Source organism: Drosophila mojavensis, unplaced genomic scaffold (assembly GCF_018153725.1).
Source record: "Drosophila mojavensis isolate 15081-1352.22 unplaced genomic scaffold, ASM1815372v1 contig_74, whole genome shotgun sequence".
In the NCBI taxonomy this organism is placed as follows: Eukaryota; Metazoa; Arthropoda; class Insecta; order Diptera; family Drosophilidae; genus Drosophila; species Drosophila mojavensis.
The window spans coordinates 12,355,943-12,378,689 of NW_025318899.1; the positions used below are offsets into that span (position 1 = coordinate 12,355,943).

The following is a 22,747-nucleotide window of genomic DNA, read 5'->3' on the forward strand; positions in this document are numbered from 1 at the left end:
ATAATAAACAAAATCAAATATTTATCTTTATTTATTTACTTAAATAAAAAAAATATTCAAGATATTTTCAAATTATTCCTTTGCTTTGATTATTTATTTGATATACATACTTTTCACACATCCTTCGCATATAGATTTATACGAAAGACAATCCTAAGCGAGAGAGGTGTGAGTAGTATTCAAGGAAATGTCAACTACTATGTAAATCAAAATGCAAAATTACATATTTCATACACATACATATATAGTAAACAACAGGCATTTTAGATAACAATTATTTTTATTTATTTGAGGATTTCATTAGAAAACGTGTCACTGTTCTGGCTACCGGAACCAACTATTGATTCTTAATTTGATTTACAAACAACGTGGATTTTTGGGCTTGCATCGAAAAAAGTAAAAATTTAAGTTTTTTGTCTTTGGGTTTTTCTTAGATTTTTACAATTTTTTTTGTTTGTGGAAAATTTAGTCCTACGTTGATACTGTATCGCTCTTGAAAATGTACAAATGCTAAAAGTATTTTTTCTTCTTTTCTTGGGGTTTTTCCATTTTTTTTGTTTGTTTGCATTACATCAGATGGAAATTACAGCTAATTTGCGTTCAGCACATTGCTCGCTCTGATGCGCTGCGACATGTACCAAAGGTTTGGGCGAAAACTGGACGCGAATTTGTGGATTCTTGGATTGTTTAATTGTTTCATTGGGAATTGGGCATTGGGTTTGTATGCTACCTTTCTCGGCTTTCTATTCTATTCTACTCGTCAAAGCATTTGCGTATATGTGCATGATTCTATGTAGAGTGTGGGTGGGTGTAGCTAATGCTCGCCTGTTTAAGAGTCTGCAGCTGCAACCGTGGTAATGAGAGGGCTCTTTGCGATGCCATTGCGGCGTTTGATGGCAAATTTGGCTACGCCTTTCTGACACTCAGTCGAGCCGCCCATGAGCACCATGAGTAGCCCATTGTGGGCCATTGCGTTCCAGACTCGTTCAATAAAACTATCTAATTTGGCAGCAGTGCGCTGAGCACTTTCTAGCAAAAAGTCCTGCTCGGGCACCAGCAGATTGGCAATGGTCAGTGCGTTCTCCAGCGCGATTTCGTTCACCTTGCGCACAGCTTCCTTGGTGCTGGCCACCTGATGCACGTAGACCGTCTTGCAACTGTCCTTTGAAGCAGCCTGCTCTGCCTTTCTGATGACCTCCTTCAGGCCAGGCTGCAGATCACCAACAGTCACGATAGCCGTGCGCTTGTCCCGCTTGGCTGCATGGGCCAACAAATTGTTTTGCAGGCCATCGCCGCTGGCGGCTCGAATGACGTCATAAATGCGCTTGCGCTGTGTGAGAATCTCGTCGCCAAACTCAATGCTGTTGGCCAACTTCTTCTTGACAAGCTTGAGTGTGGCGAGTGAATCTTCAATGGAGTCATGTCCATCCTCGTGCTGCTGTATGCTCTCCTGTAAAAATCGTTGGGCCAGGTGCTTGAGCTTGCTCTTGCGCTTTCGCACGCCGCTTATGTTGAAGCACACACTGGTGTCTATCACATACGGATGCATCATTCGCATGGCATTCAAATCAGAGTTGAGCGATTGGCCAACCAAAATTGCGTCTGGCGGCAGCAATTCGGATACCTCCCGCTGCACATCCTCCAAAGTCTTCGTCACAGACTGCATAATGTCAGCCGTGATGCCCGAGTATTGCGTTAAGTAGTCAGTGATTTTATTCGTGGGACGCACCAACGTCTCATATACGGTCTGATATTTTTCATCCACTATGGAAATACGCGTCAGTTCGTTTTCTCCGGTTATTGTGCGACACATCTCGCAATCAACGCCGTACATGGGACTGCGATCGGTAACTGGAGCATATGATTTTTTTGTAAACTTAAACGACCTGAATCGGGCGTGTAGCTCGCCCTGCAGTGGTATCGGATAACCCTCGTCGACCAATTGCAATGCGGAGAGCAATAGTTTTGTGCGAGGAAACTTGTCGTCTGGATGCAAATTGGGTGCTTCTGCTTTTGTGGACGGCGACTGTTTCTCAATGGGGAAAATCGCCTTTACGAGTAGCGTGGGATCCTTGTTCAGTTCTACAGCTGATTCCAGTGAGCCGTGCTCGTTAATCAGCTTCTGGGCCTGGACACTGGTAAGGGGAATCTGAAAACGAAGTTAAGCGATAACATTTAAATTCAGTTTAACGAAAAATTGTCATCGACTGACCTGCGCAATTGTATCAATGATCCTGCCCTCCTCATGCGGTGGCAGCACCACCTCAAGCTTTGTATCGAATATCCTATTGGTAGCCTCGAAACGGCTTTCATTCGACATATAGTGATAGAGCGATAGGCCATCCAATATTAGCACCACGCTGTGCGATAAGCTCTGGAACTTGTCGGCACAGCACCAGCGATCGGGTGCGCATGGACTCTTCTTACCAATGAGCGCTGACATCAACAGATGCTGTATGTCTGTAAGGAATATGGGCGTTCGTTCCTCCTGAGGTATTTCGAGAAGTGCACGTCGGCCCATGTCACGTAGATGCACGCCTGGCACACTCTCCAGTTCGCGCTTGCGACGACGCAGATCCGTGGACAGAGACCTGTATTGCTCCTGGGTGAGTGTGGCCGGCATGTCGGCAAGCGTATTGTCGCCGCCTGCTGAATTGTGGCGACTGCGCTTGATTTCTGGCTCATCGTGGTCCGCCTCACCAGCATCGGCGGTGGCAGCAGCGTCTCCGCTGCTGTCTGCAATAATAGTTAGACGATTCCGTGTCTTTCGCTTGCTGCACACTGTGATAAAGCCGTCATCCTCCTCGTCTTCATTTTCGGTATCGCGATGTTTCTGCTCTGCTTCATGTAAGCGATCCCTGTCGTTCAACTGTATTAGATTTGCCAGCGCTGCCAGTTTTTTCTTCTTCTTCTCATTGCGCTCCTGCTGCTTGGACGATTGTTGTTCCTTCATCTTCATTCGCCTGTTGGATAAACTGCACGACACAATAGAGATGAAAACACATGTGAGTTCTATAGTTTTTCTGATTCGTTTTGGGAACAAGTTCGAATGAACCAGCTGTTGCATGTATGTTAATGCTAACATGTTGCCCTGCTGCTGTCTGCTATTTGCGATACCTCGTTTTAAAATAATTAATTTGTCAAATATATTGTTTTTGTTGAATAACATAAATAATTATTTTGTAAATATTATTCCGTCTGGCATTCAAATGAATATAGAATTAATTAGGAATATTTATAGGTTTACACCATTAATAGAAGCGATACCTGAGGAGCAGCATCTCAGTTAACAGAACTGCTCCTCAAAAAGCGTTTACAGAAATGCGCATCTGTAAACGCAACAGTTGCTGAGCCCTAATTACATTAACCGTTATAGTGCCGCGTGTTTTTAAGAAATTCTGCGAATGAGTTCGGAAGAAGCGTTCAATTAAAATATTTGACGGTGCATATTAACTAAATAGTGCCAAATATGTATACGGCAGTTAAGCCACTTTCGAAGTATTTGCAACTGAAGTCGGTTCGCATTTACGATGGCATTTTCACATTCCACGCTAAAGTAACTTGCGCCCTTTTGTTGGCTTTCACAGTTTTGCTATCTGCAAAACAATATTTCGGTGATCCACTAATTTGCATATCGAACATGAACGACAAGGACTTTGTAAACTCCCATTGCTGGACAATGGGGATGTATATTATGAACTACGAAGATGACGAATTAGCGGACAAACAAGAGAAGAAAATTGAGAGGGATTATAAGAACCAGTTTCTTAGAGCCGAATTTAAGCCTAAAATGGATAGTAATCTACTACATAACGCGGCTCCTTTGACTGCGGATCCTTCAATTCCACAAGAGCGCGTCTTTCTACGCTACTACCAATGGGTGGTGCCCGTCCTGTTGCTGCAATCGATTATCTTCTATCTGCCAGCATTTCTGTGGAAGATTTGGGAAGGCGGACGCATGAAGAGCCTCTGCTCCAATTTGGATAATGTACTGGAATCGAATGAGAAGACTACAGCACATCTACGCAAGCTGGCCAAATACTTTACCAACGACTACCAGGACACACACTTCCGCTATTTCACTTCCTATATATTCTGTGAAATTTGCAACTTTGTAATTAGCGTAAGTTCCAGCAGCTGCTTCACCCGAATCTTTAGTTAATTAGTGTTTCATTTCAGATTGTCAACATGCTGCTGCTGAATGTGTTCTTGGATAACTTCTGGTCGCGCTATGTGAAGGCTGTGGCTGCAGTGCCCGCCTATAACTGGGATGAATGGAATCGCATCACGACGCACATATTTCCTAAAATAGCGAAATGCGAGATATTGAAATTCGGCTCCAGCGGCACCCTGGAATCCATTGACAATCTGTGCCTTTTGCCGCTGAACAACTTAAATGAGAAAATCTTTGTTTTCATGTGGATCTGGTTTATTCTAATGGCCGTTTTGGCAGGCTTGAAGATCATCTATCGCCTGGTCATCATTTTTCATCGCGGTCTGCGCTTTCAACTGCTGCGCGCGCAAACACGCTTCATGCCCCAATCGACATTGAAACGCGCCATTGCTAATTTTAGTTGCGCCGATTGGTTTATGCTAATGCGTGTCAGCAACAATATGACTCGCGAGCTATTTAGCCAGCTGATGGAGCTGGTCTTTGACGAAAAATTCCCCACTAACAAGCCAATTCCAAATGCGGACGACAAGTTAGCCTGAACCACTTTATAAACCCCATTTTCTATTTACTAATTACTGCTCACATTGCGGGCTATATAGTTACGAAGAATGACTATAAGTTAATTAATTTTTGATATTGATTTACAAATACTCGATATGAATGAATTATCGAAATACTAATTCCTACGTTAATTTTGAACAAAATAAGTAAACTGAACGAGTTATCGATTATCTTGAAGAACCTTATAAAAGTGCTTATTTTAAAGCTATACTTAATATATAACTTTCGAAATAACTCACCATTCGCTCTGGCTCGGCTGAGAGTATAGAATTGTACCGCACATCTTGCTCACCCGCTGTGCGAGGTGAACTAATCGCAGTAGTTGATAAAGCAGACACTTTACTGAATTTTGCATCAATTTTTTGTGAGTGATTTCTGCGTTATAAATCTAAATAATAATGAAGAATGATTAATTGGTAAATGAATATGTAATAGATTTACTTACAAGAAATCTGATAATAAAATTTTGATTTGGACTATTTCCTCGGAAGTTTTCATGGAGGTTTTTTTATTAACGGGTATATTTATTTGCGTGTCTGTTTTTCGAGGTCTTTAACTAAAAAAATATTTTTGTTGTACGTTTTTAGTGTACAAAATTTGTAAAATGACACCTGAAAACCAAAAATATCAAGGCTTGCTCGACCCCAACAAGGGGCATTGCCATCCAAAGCAGAAGAAGAAACCCAAAGAACCCAATTGATACTGAAATTGATGCGTTGTTGATTGGCCTCTGGTGGGTGGTTCGTTGCTCTGTTGCCATCGCCATTCCCTTCAACTTGCACTCTAGACGCATTTTTGTGCATCGCTCGCAATTTCAATTGCAATTTTCATTAACCAAAAAATTGTAAAGTTCAAAACATTTTGTACACAGCACAGCAAAATGCGCCACCATCAAAGTGGGTCGCACACAAGCTGATCCACTTTCCGAATGCTTCAAAAGCGGGCCCGGCTCCGCCGATGTCTTCAGTTGCCGCTTGGAGCGCGCGGAAGTCGCTCGCATTCGAAATCGTCGTTATTCAGTTATATCGTGTGCTACCACTTAGAGCCGGTCGGTCCGTCAGCCCAATTTGGATTATTCGTTTCCGATTTTTGTTTAAGTGAATCGCTGTAATTGGATCCTTCTTCTTCTTTTTTTTTTTTTTTTTTTTGTGTTCGTCTTCTGTGTAATAAACAAGTGTAACAAAGTGAAATATACAAAAATAAAATACAATCATATCAGAAATCTCAACTAGAAATTGTTTAGTGTATTCAAAAATATGCAGAAACTAATTTAATATATATTGTTAATATATATATCTAACTAAAATGAGTCAAAGTTTGGATGGTATGTCAAGCTTTGCACTAAAAATATTTAAATATAAAACTAAATCTTAATAGCATTAATTATCCAATATATAGTTATGTTTTTTTCTTAATCACCATAAAAAAAGTTTAAATACTTGGCAGCTATTTAAGCTTATGTTTTCATTTTGTTCAGTTTCCATAATTTAGTGCATCAGCACTTCTTCAGGTTGCGAAACTTCTCTGCAGAGAACTCGCTGACCAAAATGTATAAATAAAAAGAAATTGAAAATATTTTCGATAAAAAAAGTGTTGAGTTGTTGCTGTTTAAGTTAATAAGTTGTTAAACATAATTCAATGCACAGCAATACTAAAATGAGTTCAACTTGACTCCTACAATATATGACTGCATACATTGTATATGAAAGGGCATCGACTGGATTATACCCTGCCTGTGAGGGCGACGTTTATGATAAGAGGAATAAAATCAAATTGAGGAGTCTAGCTATGAGCGAGAAGAGAAAGAGAGAGAGAGAGAGAGAGGGAGAGGGAGACAGAGTGGGTGACAGAATGGGAGAATCAGGGGAACTGATATTGTACATACATATTTCATAGAAAGCTGTTCAGCAAAGGAATTACAATCCTATAAAGAATTCATATCTCTATAACATATAGCTCGACCTCATAGATTATAATTAAAATTGAATCACTGCAATCTATTACGCTTTCCCAGAACTCGAAGCGAAGCGTTCGCCGCGTCTTTCACGCCGGGGCTGCACTGCTCGCCTGCCTTATACACGTATTCTGATCATATCCCTGCTGGTCATAGCGACACTACTCATCTCACTCATCTATTATGGCATTGTGCTGGAGCGCATGGGTAAATAGAGCAGCAACAGCTTCAGACGAATATTATATACACATACATACATACATAAATATTGCATAACTCCTCAAATACAGATCGCTTGCGTCAAATAATGTCGCTCAATGAGAAACACGCGCGTCATGTGCAACCCATTGATGAGAAGGCGATCGTAATAGGGCCGCAATTGGAACCTTTTCGTACACCGCTGAGGAAAGCTGATTCCGAGCCGATTGCAACCAAGAGCGAGGAGCAGCTATTGCGCTTAAAGCATTTGCGCTTCAAGTTTCGGCTGAAGCGCTTGAAGCTTCGATCGCGACGCAGTCTGCAGTCTTTAGATTTGCTGGATCCCATCCAGCTGGAGGCCAACATGCAGCAGCTGTATACTAGGATGCGCAACAAGCGAGCCCGGGCAGTGTTGAGTCAGCTTGAAACGGAGTATGTGAGGTGCAAGAAGCAGACGCCAGAGCATTGCATGTCGGCTTTCATGCGCATGTACCAGATGGCCAAGGAGGTAACCGAAAAGGTGGACAAGATGAAGGAAATCATTCGGGATCATCTGGACTCACACAGTGTTGAGTCGCACGAGTTTGAGCCATATGCTCCGGCCAAGGCGACGACGAACGCAACAGTCGATCAACTGCAGGAGGCGACGACTCCGCTCACAAACAGCAGCGCAGCTGGCGATGGAGACAACGAGGAGACGACGACAGTGAAGCCCAATAGGGTCAAGATAAAGCCAGCGCAGATCAGCTGGATTATCGATGGACCCGGGCACGATGAGCAGGAGGCGTATGTGGAGAATACGCCCAGAGCTATGTTGGACCTGAGCAACGGAACGACAACCACTTTCGCTACAACAACAATGGAGAGCACCTTACCTACGACAATGATGGACATGGAAGCAACAACAACAACACCTACTGGTAATAACAGCTTCACTAGGGTTTCTCCATCTCCGATAGCTTCGACAACAGCCTTAGATAAAACCACCTCCAGCCACAGCAGCTCCTTAACTAGCACCACCAGCCATCCTTTGTCAATTCTAACCACTGAAGGACCCGAATCGGACAACATAACAGATCAAATCACTTGGATCTTGGATCGTTTCGATAAGCCCAAGGAGATTGTGCACACCACAGAGCGAACAATGGATAAAACCACCATAGAAACCACTATACCACCTAGCATCGAACATGACTCAGTGCCATTGCACTCCGATAACCATATGAAAGAGCAAACTACCAGAAAGCCGACGACAGATGCACCTGCACCACTCGCAACCACTGCCAGAGGACTGAATGAGACAACAACACACAAGAGCATAGCAGATCAAGAGGTGGAGAGTACAATACACACGAGCACCACTCCCACAACCACCGTAATACCCACTACAACACTCCATACAACCACAACGACCGTAGCTACAGATGGTGCCAACCACACGGCCTTTCCGACTAAGCCCAAGCCAATCAAAATCAGTTGGATAATTGACGGCTATGTGAACAGCAATGAGGAGAGTAGCACAACTCAAGCGCCAACCACTGTAGCCACCACTCGCACGACCACGCCAATCGCCACTGAGAGTGCAACTGAAGTCGCGTCGTCACCTACATACCCACCTACAACCATTGAGAACATTGGGACTGACACCACCGAACTCACACCCACTGGCATCACGACTGAGAGCACCAATCGAACCACCATCACAGCTACCACTGAAGCTGAAAGTGTGCTGAATGAAACTACTCAGACAGCTGCCACTGAAGCTACATTTGAGAGCACCACTCACATAACCACCAACAACTCCTCTGGATGGGCAGCTGACGCACATCCATTAGATAATCCATCGAGCATGGAAAATATGATAATTGTTACAGTCCAAGTCCCGGCTCTCACTGAAGCCACCACCAGCAATACCACTGAGAGCACCACTCTAATAACCACGGAAGTAGCACCTCAGGTACATCCTTTAGACAATCCCACCAGCATTGAAAACATGGTGGTTGCAACAACCGAAGCCGTAACCACTGAAACCACCACTGAGAGCACCACTGAAGGAGCGCGCGGAGTACACCCGTTGGATAATCCAAGCAGTATTGAAAACATGCTGGACAGCTTTGAGCGCCATGAGGAGGAGAAGCCGCTGATCCATGTCCTGCCCAGCAACGACACATCAAAGTCTGACGAGTCGGAGAGTTTGGATATCTATGATCGAAAGCATTGGCTGAAGCAGTTCGAGAAGGATGCAGCACCGAAGCAGGACGAGCTCATCGAGACATTCGGAACTGCGCAGGACACTGAGAGCCTGAAGCAGCTGGGGCCCAAAATAAATCCCGTCAGTGGCAAGGTGACAAACGGTAAAGCTAGCTCGATACTCCCTTGATAAACTCTCATTTATATCGAATCTCTGTTCTTGCAGCTGCCGATGCACAGCTCATCACCATATGCGAGCACTTGTCCCGCAAGCTGCAGTTGAAGGCAGCCGCCGAGGCAAAGGAGGCGGACAGCAATGAGCCGTACACCGCCTCGCCGACCGTGCAGTTCACGAGTCGAGCGCCTGGCGGATTTCCGGTGTCTGGCGAGACGATGAAGGCCTCTGCCCAGTTCATGTTCAATCCGAGCTTCGGCATGCCCAGCATACCCGTCTGCTTCTATATGACTCCTGCCAACTTCCGCATGCCCATGTGGTCGGCCACGCCCTCGTTTATGGGCATGCAGGGCGCCCAGTTTGGCGGCTCATCGAATGCCGGTGGCATCTTCTTTGTGCCGCAGCAGTTCGGGCCGTCGGGCAACTTCTTCGGTGGCAGCGCCGGCACAGCGGGCGGCTCGCAGAACCAGCTGCCCAACATCTTCTCGAAGAACGCTTCGCCGCAGAAGCAGCCCAACGGGCAGCAGCAGCTCTACTGCACCTACATGCAGAACCAGCAGGGCCAGGCGGCACAGACGGGCAACATGACGCCCAACAACCAGGCGGGCTTCTCCAATGCCAACTTCAAGATGCGCCATGCCAACCAGACGGGCGTGGCGCAGCGCAGCCAGATCATCTACGCCTCCTATCTGGGCGTGCCGCAGCAGCCACAGGAGCGCTTCAAGTGCCCCGAGGCGGAGCAGGTGGCCTGCTTTGGCCAGAAGCAATGCATTGCCGCTTCGCGCTGGTGCGACAATGTCGTCGACTGCTCGGACGGCAGCGATGAGTCGGCCTGCACCTGTGCTGATCGCTTGGACGAGGATCGGCTGTGCGATGGCTACGCGGACTGCCCCATGGGCGAGGATGAGCTGGGCTGCTTTGGCTGCGAGCCACTGGCGCACTCCTGCTACGAGAATGCCGGGGAGTATGCGCGACACAATCGCTCCACCTTGTCCATGTGCTACAGTCGCTACGAGCGCTGCGACGGCGTCTTCAACTGCCTCAACAAACGCGATGAGCAGCAGTGCAGCCTGCTGGTTAGAGATGTGGCCAATCCCATGGTAAGCTGAAAGCGGAGTCTCTAGAGTAATCTGACTGCCACATTTCCCTTTCGCTTTTAGTCGCATTCAGCCACCGCCTCGGAGGGCTTCCTGTATCGCAATCATCAGGGCGAGTGGTATCCGGTTTGCAATAATGGCGACAGATGGGCCGCCGATGCCTGTGAAGTGTCGGAGCACGGGGAAGCCACTAATGTGACCTTCAAGCAGCTGAAGCTGCCGGGCCCATTCATTGAGCCATCGCTGCACGCGGGCATTCACTTTGCCCAGGCCTGCCAAGGCCGCAATGACCAGGAGACGCTGCTCGACCACGTTGCCTATGTCAAGTGTCCGCCCAGGCAGTGCGGCCTGCCCAGCAAGCCGAGCGAGAGCGTGCGCTCCAAGCGCTCTAGGCGGGCGCCCATTCAGGATAAATTGGAATCGGGCAAGAGTCGCATCGTGGGCGGCAGCTACGCCGCTCCCTTGGAGTGGCCCTTCGCAGTGGCCATCTACCGGGATGGCAAGTTCCACTGTGGCGGCACCATCTACACCGAGCACTGGGTAAGCTCTCACGAATCTCTCAGAGTCTCTGCTAATCAGCTTCTGCCTCACAGATCATCAGCGCTGCCCACTGCGTGATCAATTTTGGGAAGTACTACTACGAGGTGCGCGCTGGACTCTTGCGCCGCACCAGCTACTCACCCGCTACGCAAATCCAGCCCGTTTCGCATGTGGTGGTGCATCAGGGCTACGAGCGGCGCAGCATGCGCAACGATCTCTCCCTGCTGCGCGTGGCAGCACCGCTGCAGTTCAATCGCTGGGTGAAGCCCATCTGTCTGCCGGATGTGGGACGGACGACCTTCGGCGACGACTGGATCTGGGGACCCGAGGAGCACACGCTCTGCACAGTCGTCGGCTGGGGCGCCATTCGAGAGAAGGGGCCGAGCAGTGAGTAGCCAAGCAGTCCGAATTAATAAATGCCATTCCACTCATTCATGTCTGTTGCAGGCGATGCCATGCGTCAGGTTGTTGTGCCCATACGCAAGGGCTGCACGGATCCCGAAGACCAGGCGTCGGAGGATGTGTGTGCCGGCGAGCCGGGCGGCGGTCGTGATGCCTGCCAGGGCGATTCGGGTGGCCCGCTCTTCTGCCGTAGCGTTACGCAGCCGGAGCAATGGTATTTGGCAGGAGTCGTTAGCCACGGCAATGGCTGTGCCCGGCCCAAGGAGTTTGGCGTCTATACGCGCGTCGCCCTCTATCTGGACTGGCTGGAGCTGGCGGTGACACCGCGTCTGCTGCCAGCACGTCAGCCGCTCCAACGCTGTCCGGGCTTCACCTGCGTCTGGGGCGGCAAGCGATGCATCGCCCAGCGACGCCGCTGCGACCGCAATGTGGATTGTCTGGGCGGCGAGGATGAGGTGGGCTGCTCCTACAACTTCATACCGGACATGGTGGGCGGCACTCGGCTGAATGTCAGCAGCACCACCGAGAGCGACTATTATCCCCAGGAACAAAAGGGGCCACTTGACCAGGAAGTGCAGCAAACTGAGAACAAACTGCGCCAGGATGTGCCCATAGACAATGATGACTTGTTTGCTGACTTAACAACTGAAAACGAGGAGAGTGAAGCGGGAGCCATTACGGAGGAGCAGAGCAACACGCCCGCAGCAGCAGAGACCACAACCACAGACAGCTCAGCAACAACAGCAACAACAGCAACGACAGCAACAACAACTTGGCCCACGCCCACAGAGGATTTGATGAAGTTGACGGACCTGATAAGCCAACTGCTTGAAGAGTCAACGACGTCCACCCCCAGTCTGGCCACAGCAACTGCAACAAGTGCAACAAATGCCACAGACGAAACAATGGCAACAGTTGCAACAACGGCAGCAACAACAATTGCTGTTGCAGTTGCAAGCACAACTTTGGGGCCGACTTTTACAGCCATTGACAGCACAACTAGGCAAAGTGTGCCACAGCCTGCAGCAGCATCGACAACAACAACAACGACAGTTGCCACAACGTCAACCACACAGGCAACCACAACAAACAACAGCCAGGTTCAAACGGAGAAGCCATTGGCCAACAAGTTTATTTGCCAGAAGTCAGCTAAGAAGGAAAACAGTTGTCATTAAGAGATTAAATAATTTGTTCAACATTTGCAGATTGCCACAAATCATTGATCGGCTGCATCGCTGCGATCGCAAGGTGGACTGCGAGGATGGCACCGATGAGCTGGACTGCAGCTGCCGGGACTACCTCAAGGGCAGCCTCAACGCGCTCATCTGCGACGGCAAGGCGGATTGCGAGGATTTGACGGATGAGCAGAATTGCGGTAAGCTCAAGGTGAACTCGATAACATGAAGCACTCAAGATCCATTCCCGCTCCAACTGTAGGTGGCTGTGGGGCTGAGGAGTATCACTGTGCGCTGTCAAAGATCTGCCTGCCGCTGGCCAAGCGCTGCGACAACGTCGTCGACTGCAAGTTTAATGAGGACGAAAAGGATTGCTGTGCGTAAGCGAATGCTCAGCCATGCTCTCATCTGACTAATGATTCTCTCTCTCTTTCTCTCTCTCCCTCTCTCCCTCTCATAGTTGCTCTGACCAATGGCCATGACGTGCACTTCGATGCCCATCAGAAACCCAAGTTCAGCAACGTTGGCATCTTCTCCAAGAATGCGCATGGACTGTGGCGCGTGGTGTGCGCCCACGAGACGGGCTTCCACGAGCACCAGGCCAAGACGGCGGACACTGTGTGCGCTCTGCTGGGCTTCAGGGGCGCGCACTACTACAACAGCACCGAGTTCGTTAGCCAACGGCAGATGCAGCCCATCACGCCAGAGCTGGCCAAATCCCGGGCTAGCAGCGATCTGCGAGCGCTAATGCGGGACAATGCGCAGCTGTCCAGCAATGAGCTGGGGCATTCCCACCACCAGCAGACGCTGCCCGGCCAGCAGCGAGCGCGCGTGCTGCCCAGCAAGTGCCTAGGCATATATGTGGAGTGCAATGCCCGCTCCAATGCGACGCTGCCGCTGAAAACCTTTAGCGCTGGCCAGGCGGTGACGCCTCCGCCCGCTGAGCAGCTGCCTGAGCTGCTGCCCTCCATCCAGACAAACGTGCGGCCATATGTGCACTTCAAGCCGCTGCTGCCGCTGCAGGTGGTCAACAAGAAGGATGAGATCATGGATCACCTGGAAGCGTTGATCAAGAGCAAGAACAACAAGACGCTGCTGGTGCAGGAGCAGCTGCACGAGGCCATCGAAGAGCTGCATTGGCCCTGGCTGGCGGATGTCTATGTGGACGGCGAGCTGTGGTGCTTGGGCGTTCTGCTGGACAAGCACTGGCTGCTGGTGCACGAGACCTGCCTCGCCGGCTTAAGGTTTGTGCCATTGTTAATCTTGATCTTGGTCAAGTTTTAATACCCTCTTCCTTCCGGTACAGCTTTGATACACACTACATCAGCGTCCTGCTGGGCGGCGGTAAGACGAAGCGCTCTCTGCACCGCAGCAACCATGAGCAAATACGTCGCGTGGATTGCTTTGAGACAGTGCCTCGCTCCAATGTGCTGCTCTATCACCTGGAGCAGCCGGCGAGATTCACGCACTTTGTGCTGCCCACGTTTCTGCCAGAGATGTGAGTAAATTCAATTTATGACCACATCCACAATCACTCACTCCCAATTTCTCCTCCAGCTCTGCTGAAGACGAAGTCGCTCCGCACGAATGCATCAGCGTGCTGCACGATGATCGCACGGGGCGCATTAAGACCGTGGCCATTGCTTCCATCACGAACGACAGCAGCTGCAGCTCCTGCTACCAGCTGCAAGAGCGCAAGCCCTCGAGCAACCTGATGCGCATGCTGAATCTGAGTGCCGAGGACATGGCCTCCATATCGGAAGAGGTGGAGCTGGTGAGCGGCGTGGCAGGTGCCAAGTCGATGCCCGCCCTGACCACATTCACCAGCTGCACGCAGTTTGGCCAGCGGAACACAACGAATCTGCAGAGCCAGCCCACAGATCAGGGCGTGCTGGTGTGCAGGGATGCGCACACTGGCTGGTATCCTGCGGCGATCTTCAACTACAACAACACCAACTGCCGCAGCTTCAGGTCGCCCTTTGCCATTAGGAAACTCAACGAGGCCTACAAAATGCTGCAGCATGTCATAGGTATTGCCCGAGCAGAAGTTTCTACTCAGAGTAGATTACTGATATATGTATATGCATGTGTATATGTGAATCGCCCTTAGATCATCCGCATTGCAGCAATGTTCTGGCAACGCCCCCCTGCGCCACCCATCGCTGTCCTCTGGGCGCCTGCCTGCCGCAGTCGGCGCTCTGCAATGGCCGCAACGACTGCCACGATGGCAGCGACGAGGATGAGGCCAAGTGCCGCGAGCTCAAGCAGCGCTGCGGCCCTGGCGAAATGAAGTGCCGCTCGAGTGCCAAGTGCGTGCCGAAGAGCAAGTTCTGTGACCATGTGCCCGACTGCGAGGACATGACGGATGAGCCCACCATATGCAGCTGCTTCACCTATCTACAGTGAGCTACATAGACCTACATATATACTCTTCTTTAAGCCTATTGACATCTCGCCCTCTAGAGCCACGGATCCCTCTAAAATATGCGACGGCAAGCGCAACTGCTGGGACAAGAGCGATGAGAGCTCGGTGCTCTGCAACTGCACTGCGGATCACTTCCAATGCACTTCGTAGGTCGACTCGAAAGGTGCCAGTTTAATCTGAACTCTAATGAATTTCTTCGACAGCTCGGATGATTGCATTCCACGCGACTTTGTCTGCGACAAGCAGCCCGACTGCCCGGATGGCGAGGATGAGCTTTTCTGCTTTGGCCTGGAGCATCCGCTGCTGGACCAGCATGAGGATTACTGGGCGCAAACGGAGCACGGCTACCAGAAGCCGAGCATGCAGTACGGCCAGGTAATTGAGCAGTCCTACGGCATTTGGCACACCAAATGCTTTCCCAAGAGCAAGCCGCCGGGCATAAACGAGGTGCGTGAGATATGCAAGAAGCTGGGCTACAATCCCGATCGGCTGCCCAGCTATCGCCTCCTGGACGACGCCAGCAATAAGCCGCAGCACACCTTCGAGGTGCCCGATAGGCGCGGACGCATCTTCTCCAGCGAGACGGTGGTGGGCAAGTACCGCGACTCCACCAAGGCGGTCATCATCAGCAAATTCTCGCCGCTGCAGCTGAACGAACAGTTGACGCTCTTCCTCAAGCCCAGTCGAGCCATTGCGGAGCTGGTACGATGGAATGCCACGGACTCGAATAGCTGTTACAGGCTGGAAATACGTTGCGTCTGAATATTGAATAACCCCATAATATATAATAATCCCATAATATCCCCATCTCCTCGTTGTACTTTGTACGTTTTAGTAGCAAATAAAACGAGTTTTTAGCTAAATATTTATATTTTTGTTTTTCATTTTATTATTTTAATTTTATTTATTTTTAATTTTTTAATCAGTTTTCTATTTGTTGCATACTTTTTTTATTATTATGTATTTCGTTTGTTTTTAATTTATTTATTGATTTATTATTATAATTATTTTGTTGTTGTTAATATTTTTGAAGCTGGGTTCCTGGAATTTTTCGTATTATATTTAACAAACAAATTTATTATGTTTATATAAATGTAAAAAATCGCACGTTTTGTTTTAATTTTTGTTTTTCTTGTTTAGTCAAATTTTAAACAATTGAATACTTAAAGCACTTAGCATAATTTTTTTTTAAAGTTTGGTTTTTAGTTTTGTTAATTATAAATTCGTTAAAAAGATTTAAGATTGATTTCTTGGTTTTTTTTTTTTTTTCGAAAGAAAAGGTACTTGAGAATCGTGAATATAATTATCTTAGGAGTAATTAAACACCATTTGGGGATTAGTCCGGTTAGTGGTGATGCGTTTATAAGTAAATTTAACAATATATATTTAAGATTTGTAACGAGCATCTTTGGGCTTAAAGAAACTTCTAAAGAAGGCTGGGTATAATTGGTTTATACAACTTGTTAGAAATATTATATTTTTTTTTAAGTCTTTGGCGCTGATTATAACAATATAAACATGGGAATACTCTTCTAGGTTTAGCTAAATAGTGGAACATAAATTAATTTTTAGGTAATTTTTAGAGGCAAATACTTTAAAAGTTATTTATAGGAGAGTTTGATTTTTAATTAAGTTTCAGTTTTTCTTTTATCATACAAAAAACAAGGTTTTTTTTATTTTATAATTTCAAATTGAATCACAAATGTTTTCGAAAATATTTGTATTATGTATGAACAATACTTAGGCTAGTGTGTTTAGTTAGTGTGTGTTAGTTTTTCGTTTAAATGTGCCTATGTTTTTCTTTAAGTGTAGTTTGCGCATTGTAAAGCTAGACTAAAGTGTGGCCTTTAAGCTTTCGAGTGTGTGTCAGAGATTTGGTTTAATATATATTTGTTATATATATATATATATGTGTGTGTGTATAGTACAGTAGTATAGTAGATAGAGGCATAAAGTTTTCAACACAACCTTTTTCGCAATTCTAAGTTCAGAGTTATAAAAGAAAGCGTATAACGGTAAAAATAAGTGGCCAATTGCCAAAGCCTAGTTGCTTATACTAAAACTGAATCTACGCTGTACTTGCAGCCATTTTCATCATATTTATGATTCTAAATATCGTTTACGTTGTCATGAAACACAGCAGTTTATATATTTACATGTACAATTTGTTGTTGTTTGTCTTCTTATATAATTTATAAGTACCTACCCGATATTAGTTGCTGTCACTAATTTAATGGCATCATTATCATATATCGTATTATTTTAAGAATTCGTAAACTTTACTAACTACGAAATGTTGTGTGTTAAATGTTGTTGCTAAAATTCTTAATGAAATAGTTGGTGCGTTTTTATTTACAATTTGTTTATATATATTTTTGTATATATCTGTATCTAGTAGTTGTTAACGTAAGTAGTTTAGTTTAGTTTAGTTAGTATTTGCTAAGTAGGTATATTAAAGCTTAGGAAGTTAGTAGATTTCACTGCAAGTTTTCACGATTTTCCTCCCACTGATGAGCGCCGCCTGTTCAAATCAAAATATATATTTATCATAGGTGGTTAAGTATATGTCGTTCATTTAGTTATGTCTAGACTCTAGAGTTTCATTTATTTATATTTTTCCTAAGTATGGCAAATCTCGGCAGCTGTCAATTTCCTTAGTTAAACATAGAGAATTCAATTCTTATGATACATTTACTCTACAGCCGTAAAATATGCCAAGGATTTTATTGAAATTGGCCTCAGCCCAAAGGCTGGCCACGATTTGTCATTGGAGTAGGCTAAAGCAATGTAGCCTGCCCAAGGTCGATTGAAATGGCTTCAGAACAAGCATTTTCTATGCATAGATCATAGGAGAGAGTTCTACTCAGCTCAGCGACTCGCCACGTTTTCATAATAAAAATAAAAGTAAAAAAAAAAATATTCAATAAATAATTCATATATATTTCACTAAAAATGTTCACAACACGCACAACGTAGTTGAGGCTTAAAACAAAAATTTCTTTTTACTAAATAAATAACTAAACAAAAAGTAAACAAACACCTTAAGCAGATGACGTCATTTGTGAAATTGTTTTGTGCGCATTTGTTGGCCCATTCGAACTTTGGCTTAGGCTACAAATTAAGCATAACTAACTAAACATTCAGTTAACAGAAAAGGACTTGACGTTTAACAGAAGCATACAAGAGCAGAACTTTTAAAATTATAGTAGAGTTTATATAAATATATGTATATAGAGTTGACTATAATTTCGATCACTAAACAAAAACGTTGACTAAATGACTGAGCTGTTTGGTGAAAAGCGTGCGCATGATTTTAAATGTAAGTTTGAGTTTCAGTTTGCATAGTTGGCTACGTCAGCTTTCGTTTCTCTCCCCAGGCTATCGCTGTCAAATCCATTCACTTCTTCTCGCAACTCTCTTGTCGCAGACGTCTGTGGGTAGCACGAGGGTGGTGGAGCCGAACCTCACGGTTCTTAAGTACTCTTCTCTTTGCTCTTTTCCAATCCATTGCTCTCCTCGATTGGCGGTGCGTCCAGCTGGGTGCGCACCAAATGAGCTGGCAGCTTCATATTGATGGGATCGTTAATGCGACTCAGATTGTACTCCAATTCCGCGCTCTTGCGCTTCAGCCGATTGTAATGCTCGATGTCAAACTGCGCTTTCTTCGCGTTCCTGTACATGTTTAACGAGTACTCGCGGTTGTACACATTCTCCATAATATATTCCTGCCGGGGCAATCAATCAGTGTTACTACAATAATCCTTATTGGCAAGCATTTTCGTTCAACTTACGCGCTTCGTTACACAATAGTAGGCGTACATGGCCATTGTCGTGCCGTAGGTAACAAAATAGGTGACCGGCTCCATAATATCCCAAGAGTATTCCCACCAAGTCAATCGCGCGAGTATGCCGAACTGCACGGACATCAGGCCAAGACCCACCCAGGTCATCATGTTGGTGCGTCGCTCGGCCTTTTTGACCAGCTCCATTTTTTTCTGCCAAGTGATAATCAGGTTAGTCCAGATCAACTGCTTAAGTGAGCTGAGACAACTCACCTCCTCGAGCGGCTCCAGTTCGTAGCGCAGAGTTTCCAGTTCCTTGGCCAGTTGATTGCTCTTCTCCAGCTGATACTCGCCCACATTGAAGGCCTCATAAAGCTATTCGAGCTACAATTTAACTAGAGTTCTTTTGGGAAAATGAAATAATTGAAATACCTGCGCTATGATCTTGCGCACTTCGTCCATTTTGTCAATCTTCTCTATCGTGATCTTTTCACGTTCCGGCGGCTTGACATCCAAATTACGATTATTGATTTGTATGCTGCAAATAAAGTTGAAATGGAAATTAGAGTTTGAATTGTTTTATTAATAATTTGCTCAAACCGTCAGACCTACCTAAACTCATCGTCCAGCAAGCGCTCGATGGTGCAGGAGGAGGCAATGCGTACGCCGTGCTTATTGATAATTGCAGCACGATCTATGCCCCGATCCTCCTCCCTCAGCATCGCCAGCAGATGCCCGACCGTGTGCGAGATGGGCTTCAAGGCGAACTGGCAGAGCTCATTGCGGCTGGGCAGGCGAACTGTCAATTGTGGCATGCCATTCACATACTCCAATAAGACGTCATCTGAGGGTTAGTTTGAGTGGGAGAGGGAGTTGGATGTAGTAAAAAATATATATCTTAGTTAATATATAAGAAATCTTTTCAGCTACAGCACGTTGGGCATATCAATAAGAAGAGTGAAGAGTGCAAGAGACTGAGAGTAAGAGAGAGGGAATATTATCTACCTGCTCAGGCAGATATTGAAATCATTTCAACTACAGAAGATTAACTCAAATACATATATCACATTTCTTATCAAAAGAGAGGGAGAGAGAAAGAATAAGAGAGTATATTATTATGTATTCTTGACGAATACTTTTTAAGCTCAGTATGCTTGCTCTATCATATTTTCGTTAGCTCTTATTATAGCTTTTATTCGCTTCTTTTTGTAATCAAGAAGAGATTGCCGAAAACTCTTTCAAACAAATATTAATCTTACTCCCAGCACTGTATGAAAATGACTTTTAGCCACAAAATTTGCAGCCAAGTGCCGAGTCACGAAGTGTGGCAACTATTCTAACCTAACCCAAGCAGCTATAGAGTTACAGTAACTGTGCCAGACTGCATTGCAGTTATTATTTTATTTTTATTTTTACTTATATATACATTGTTTTCTTCTGTCTAACATTAATTGCTCGCTGTGCTACTCAAGGTTGTTGAATGCAGTTAGTCGTACGAATTGATCGCTCAGGCATGACAAACACTTGACGCCTGCCCCCAGGCGCTGTGGCGCTGATTGCCAATGAGCTACAGATGAGCAGATGAGACACAAATGACAGCGCCAACAATTCAATTAGTGTATTATACGCATGCGAGTGTGTGTGTGTTTGTGAGTGTGTGTTGCAGTTTTCACTTTGTCGCATGCGTGGGCAATAACTCTGAAGTGGCACAAAGCGCAGCTACATATAGGCCTTGTATATATGTAGGTATATGTCTATGTAATTTCTATATATGCGCTGTGGCACATGCAACACGCCAAGTGGCCAGCGAAGCAAGCAATAGCAGCAGCAACAGAGGCAGCACAGGCAGCAGCCCAATAGCTTCTAATAAGAGATTTGCCTCAGTTTAAGCGCATTTACTGGGTCTCACTTGGAGTTGCTGTCTGTAAGTAGTGGCTGTTGCGTTTGTTGCTGTTGTTGTTGTTGTTATTGTTGGCGCCACTGAAATGTGGGTAACTCATCATGCTGTCGTTGTTGTTGCTTGGCCAAGTCCATCGCTCAGTGGTAGCTGTTGTTGTGATTATTATTTTCATGCACTTTGATTTTTTGGGATTTTAAACACATTTGATATGTGTGTTTTATGTTTTCTTTTTTCTCTCTATCTCCTCCAACTTCTACTTCTTTTCTTTTATTTTATATACATATGCTGTTTTGCGGCTTCTGCTTGATTATTGATAGTTTGAGAGTTTTGTGTTAATTTTCAGTTAACTTTCAGATTTTCGCGCTTGCAGACGTGTGTCTCGGTTTGTTGCTCGCCGACTCCAATCGCTCCGAGTCTTACGCACACACACACACACACACACACACGCAGTCTGTAATTGTGCTTTGGTGTTTTAGTGTACGTGGCAAGAAGCTAATAAAAAAAGAAGTAAACCTGAATGCTATAAACCATATGTGATATAAGAATATAATACCCAACTAGCCAACAAAAACTAACTTAGCCATTTGATGGCTACATATATGGCCAAAACAAAAGTTCTATGAACCTGTTTGCGTTCAGTTGTCGTGTCAAAGTGCTGCCACAATTACCATGAAAGCTGCCACAATACACACACACACCCACACCCACACACAGCTACACATTTACACCCGCCTACAACGCAAAAAGTTAAATTTTGCGTACTCTGACAAGCGGCGATAACCAAGCCGCAGGAAACATGAGGCAAACTCACACACATGCACACATACACACACACACACATACGTTGCTATCAACGACTAAGTTGTGCGTCCTGTCACTGATTTTGTTTTTGTTCCCAGTTGAATTTGTTTGTTGGCCCAGCAAACACTGGCTATAGAGGTATTCCACACGCCCTCGACTAACCGCAAAGAGAAACATTGATTAAATTCCTGTTACCCTGTGGCAGCGTGTCATGTCTTTGCCCCAACTTTTGGTGCTTTTGCTCTCATCAAAACTTAATAGGCAGTTTCCGCAGGCCCAGCGCACGGTTAACAAGTGTCGCACACACACACACGCAAACGGCTAAACACACATGCACACACACACACACAGTCAAACATTTGCAAAGGAATTGAGGTCAAAGTGTAGCAAGCGGAAATGCAATGCGGCAATCAGCCTAGAAATTTGTAACAGTCAGCCTTTGTCCGTGTGTGGCATGTGTGCCTATACGAGTGTGTGTATGTGTGTGTGGGTGTGTGTTTTGCAATTAACTCTCTTTAAGTCGACCACGCGCTGTGCAAATACGCTGCATATTGCAGAGTATTTGCCAGTTTCAGTTGACTCTAATTTAAATGAACTTTGCACAGCTAATTGGATAGGCAAAGGTCACTCGTAAAGCTATTTATATAGACCCATTTTTAGATGGCATTAAATTATTATAGCTGTGGAATAATTTTACTTTCATAATATGAAATTTGTGAATATTTTAGCAAAATTATTAGACCCAAAAAACTTAATCAAAAGTTTTTCATTTCCCACACTTTTAAATCAGAAAATTCGTTTAAAGTTATTAAATTCCTGTTGCATATATGAACGTGTTCCCAGTCTCCGCTCGTTGCTGAAGTCTTCGTTTATACAAATTGTTGTCGGTTGCGTTTGGCTACGTGAAATTGTCAACTGTTGGCGGGCAATCAAAATAGCTTGGCAACTGCGTTGCATACTTAAAACCAACGGGGCGTATGCGTGTTACATGACTGCACGCGCTGCATGTCCTGGCGCCCGCGTTGCTGCTCCGGCGCGCATCATTGCAAATGCCTCCCTCTACAATTTGGCTGTGATTTCATGCTAATGCAACAACGTTCAACACCAGCTCAGCAGGTTGTGCGTGTGTGTGGCGAATTGGCATTTGAATTGAATTATAACAAGTCAGCTGAACCGTTCAGAAACTGCGTGCATAAGACATTTAAAAGTACGTTTTCAATTAGGCAAGCAAACGAAAGCGCAGAGTGAAAAGCGTGCAGCAAATACACGGGCAGAGCTATTAGCGGGTAAGTTCAGTTAGCAGAGGGCGGAGCAGGGGGAGCTGGGGGCATGTGGAGCATTGCTTTGTGCTGCGATTACGCGAATCGACGGCG

At 45.7% G+C, this 22,747-nt stretch overlaps 4 protein-coding genes across 6 annotated transcripts in view; 2 read left to right on the forward strand and 2 right to left on the reverse strand.

The window, feature by feature from the left end:
* Window positions 1–261: 261 nt before the first annotated feature.
* LOC6582219 lies at window positions 262–5,337 on the reverse strand. Its single transcript, XM_002007887.4, has 4 exons — window positions 5,181–5,337; window positions 4,975–5,123; window positions 2,213–2,975; window positions 262–2,149 (listed from the first exon to the last, which is right to left on the reverse strand). The coding sequence occupies exons 2-4, from the start codon at window positions 5,088–5,090 to the stop codon at window positions 830–832; spliced, it is 2,199 nt and encodes a 732-aa protein (XP_002007923.2). The 5' UTR covers window positions 5,091–5,123; window positions 5,181–5,337; the 3' UTR covers window positions 262–829.
* Window positions 3,354–5,214, forward strand: LOC6582220 (innexin inx4). Its single transcript, XM_002007888.4, has 2 exons — window positions 3,354–4,123; window positions 4,180–5,214. The coding sequence occupies exons 1-2, from the start codon at window positions 3,470–3,472 to the stop codon at window positions 4,711–4,713; spliced, it is 1,188 nt and encodes a 395-aa protein (XP_002007924.1). The 5' UTR covers window positions 3,354–3,469; the 3' UTR covers window positions 4,714–5,214.
* Window positions 5,338–6,040: 703 nt separating the features above from the next.
* Window positions 6,041–15,756, forward strand: LOC6582221 (serine protease nudel). The gene is made up of 15 exons (XM_002007889.4): window positions 6,041–6,059; window positions 6,750–6,896; window positions 6,980–9,241; window positions 9,304–10,352; window positions 10,413–10,889; window positions 10,943–11,276; window positions 11,337–12,435; window positions 12,497–12,666; window positions 12,729–12,842; window positions 12,927–13,710; window positions 13,773–13,964; window positions 14,024–14,496; window positions 14,577–14,868; window positions 14,930–15,037; window positions 15,095–15,756. Exons 1-15 carry the CDS (start codon window positions 6,041–6,043, stop codon window positions 15,651–15,653), a joined length of 8,079 nt encoding a protein of 2,692 aa, XP_002007925.3. The 3' UTR covers window positions 15,654–15,756.
* Window positions 15,757–17,810: 2,054 nt separating this feature from the next.
* Window positions 17,811–22,747, reverse strand: part of LOC6582222 (calcium uniporter protein, mitochondrial) — a 44,418-nt gene continuing 39,481 nt past the window's right edge. For all 3 annotated transcript variants that reach the window (XM_015162344.3, XM_015162343.3, XM_015162342.3), the window contains 5 exons: window positions 19,286–19,517; window positions 19,106–19,211; window positions 18,947–19,048; window positions 18,683–18,886; window positions 17,811–18,616 (listed from right to left, as the gene is read on the reverse strand). In XM_015162344.3, coding sequence (XP_015017830.1) covers window positions 18,365–18,616; window positions 18,683–18,886; window positions 18,947–19,048; window positions 19,106–19,211; window positions 19,286–19,517 — 896 coding nt within the window. In that variant the 3' untranslated portion in view covers window positions 17,811–18,364. The remainder of the gene's footprint in view (window positions 18,617–18,682; window positions 18,887–18,946; window positions 19,049–19,105; window positions 19,212–19,285; window positions 19,518–22,747) is intronic.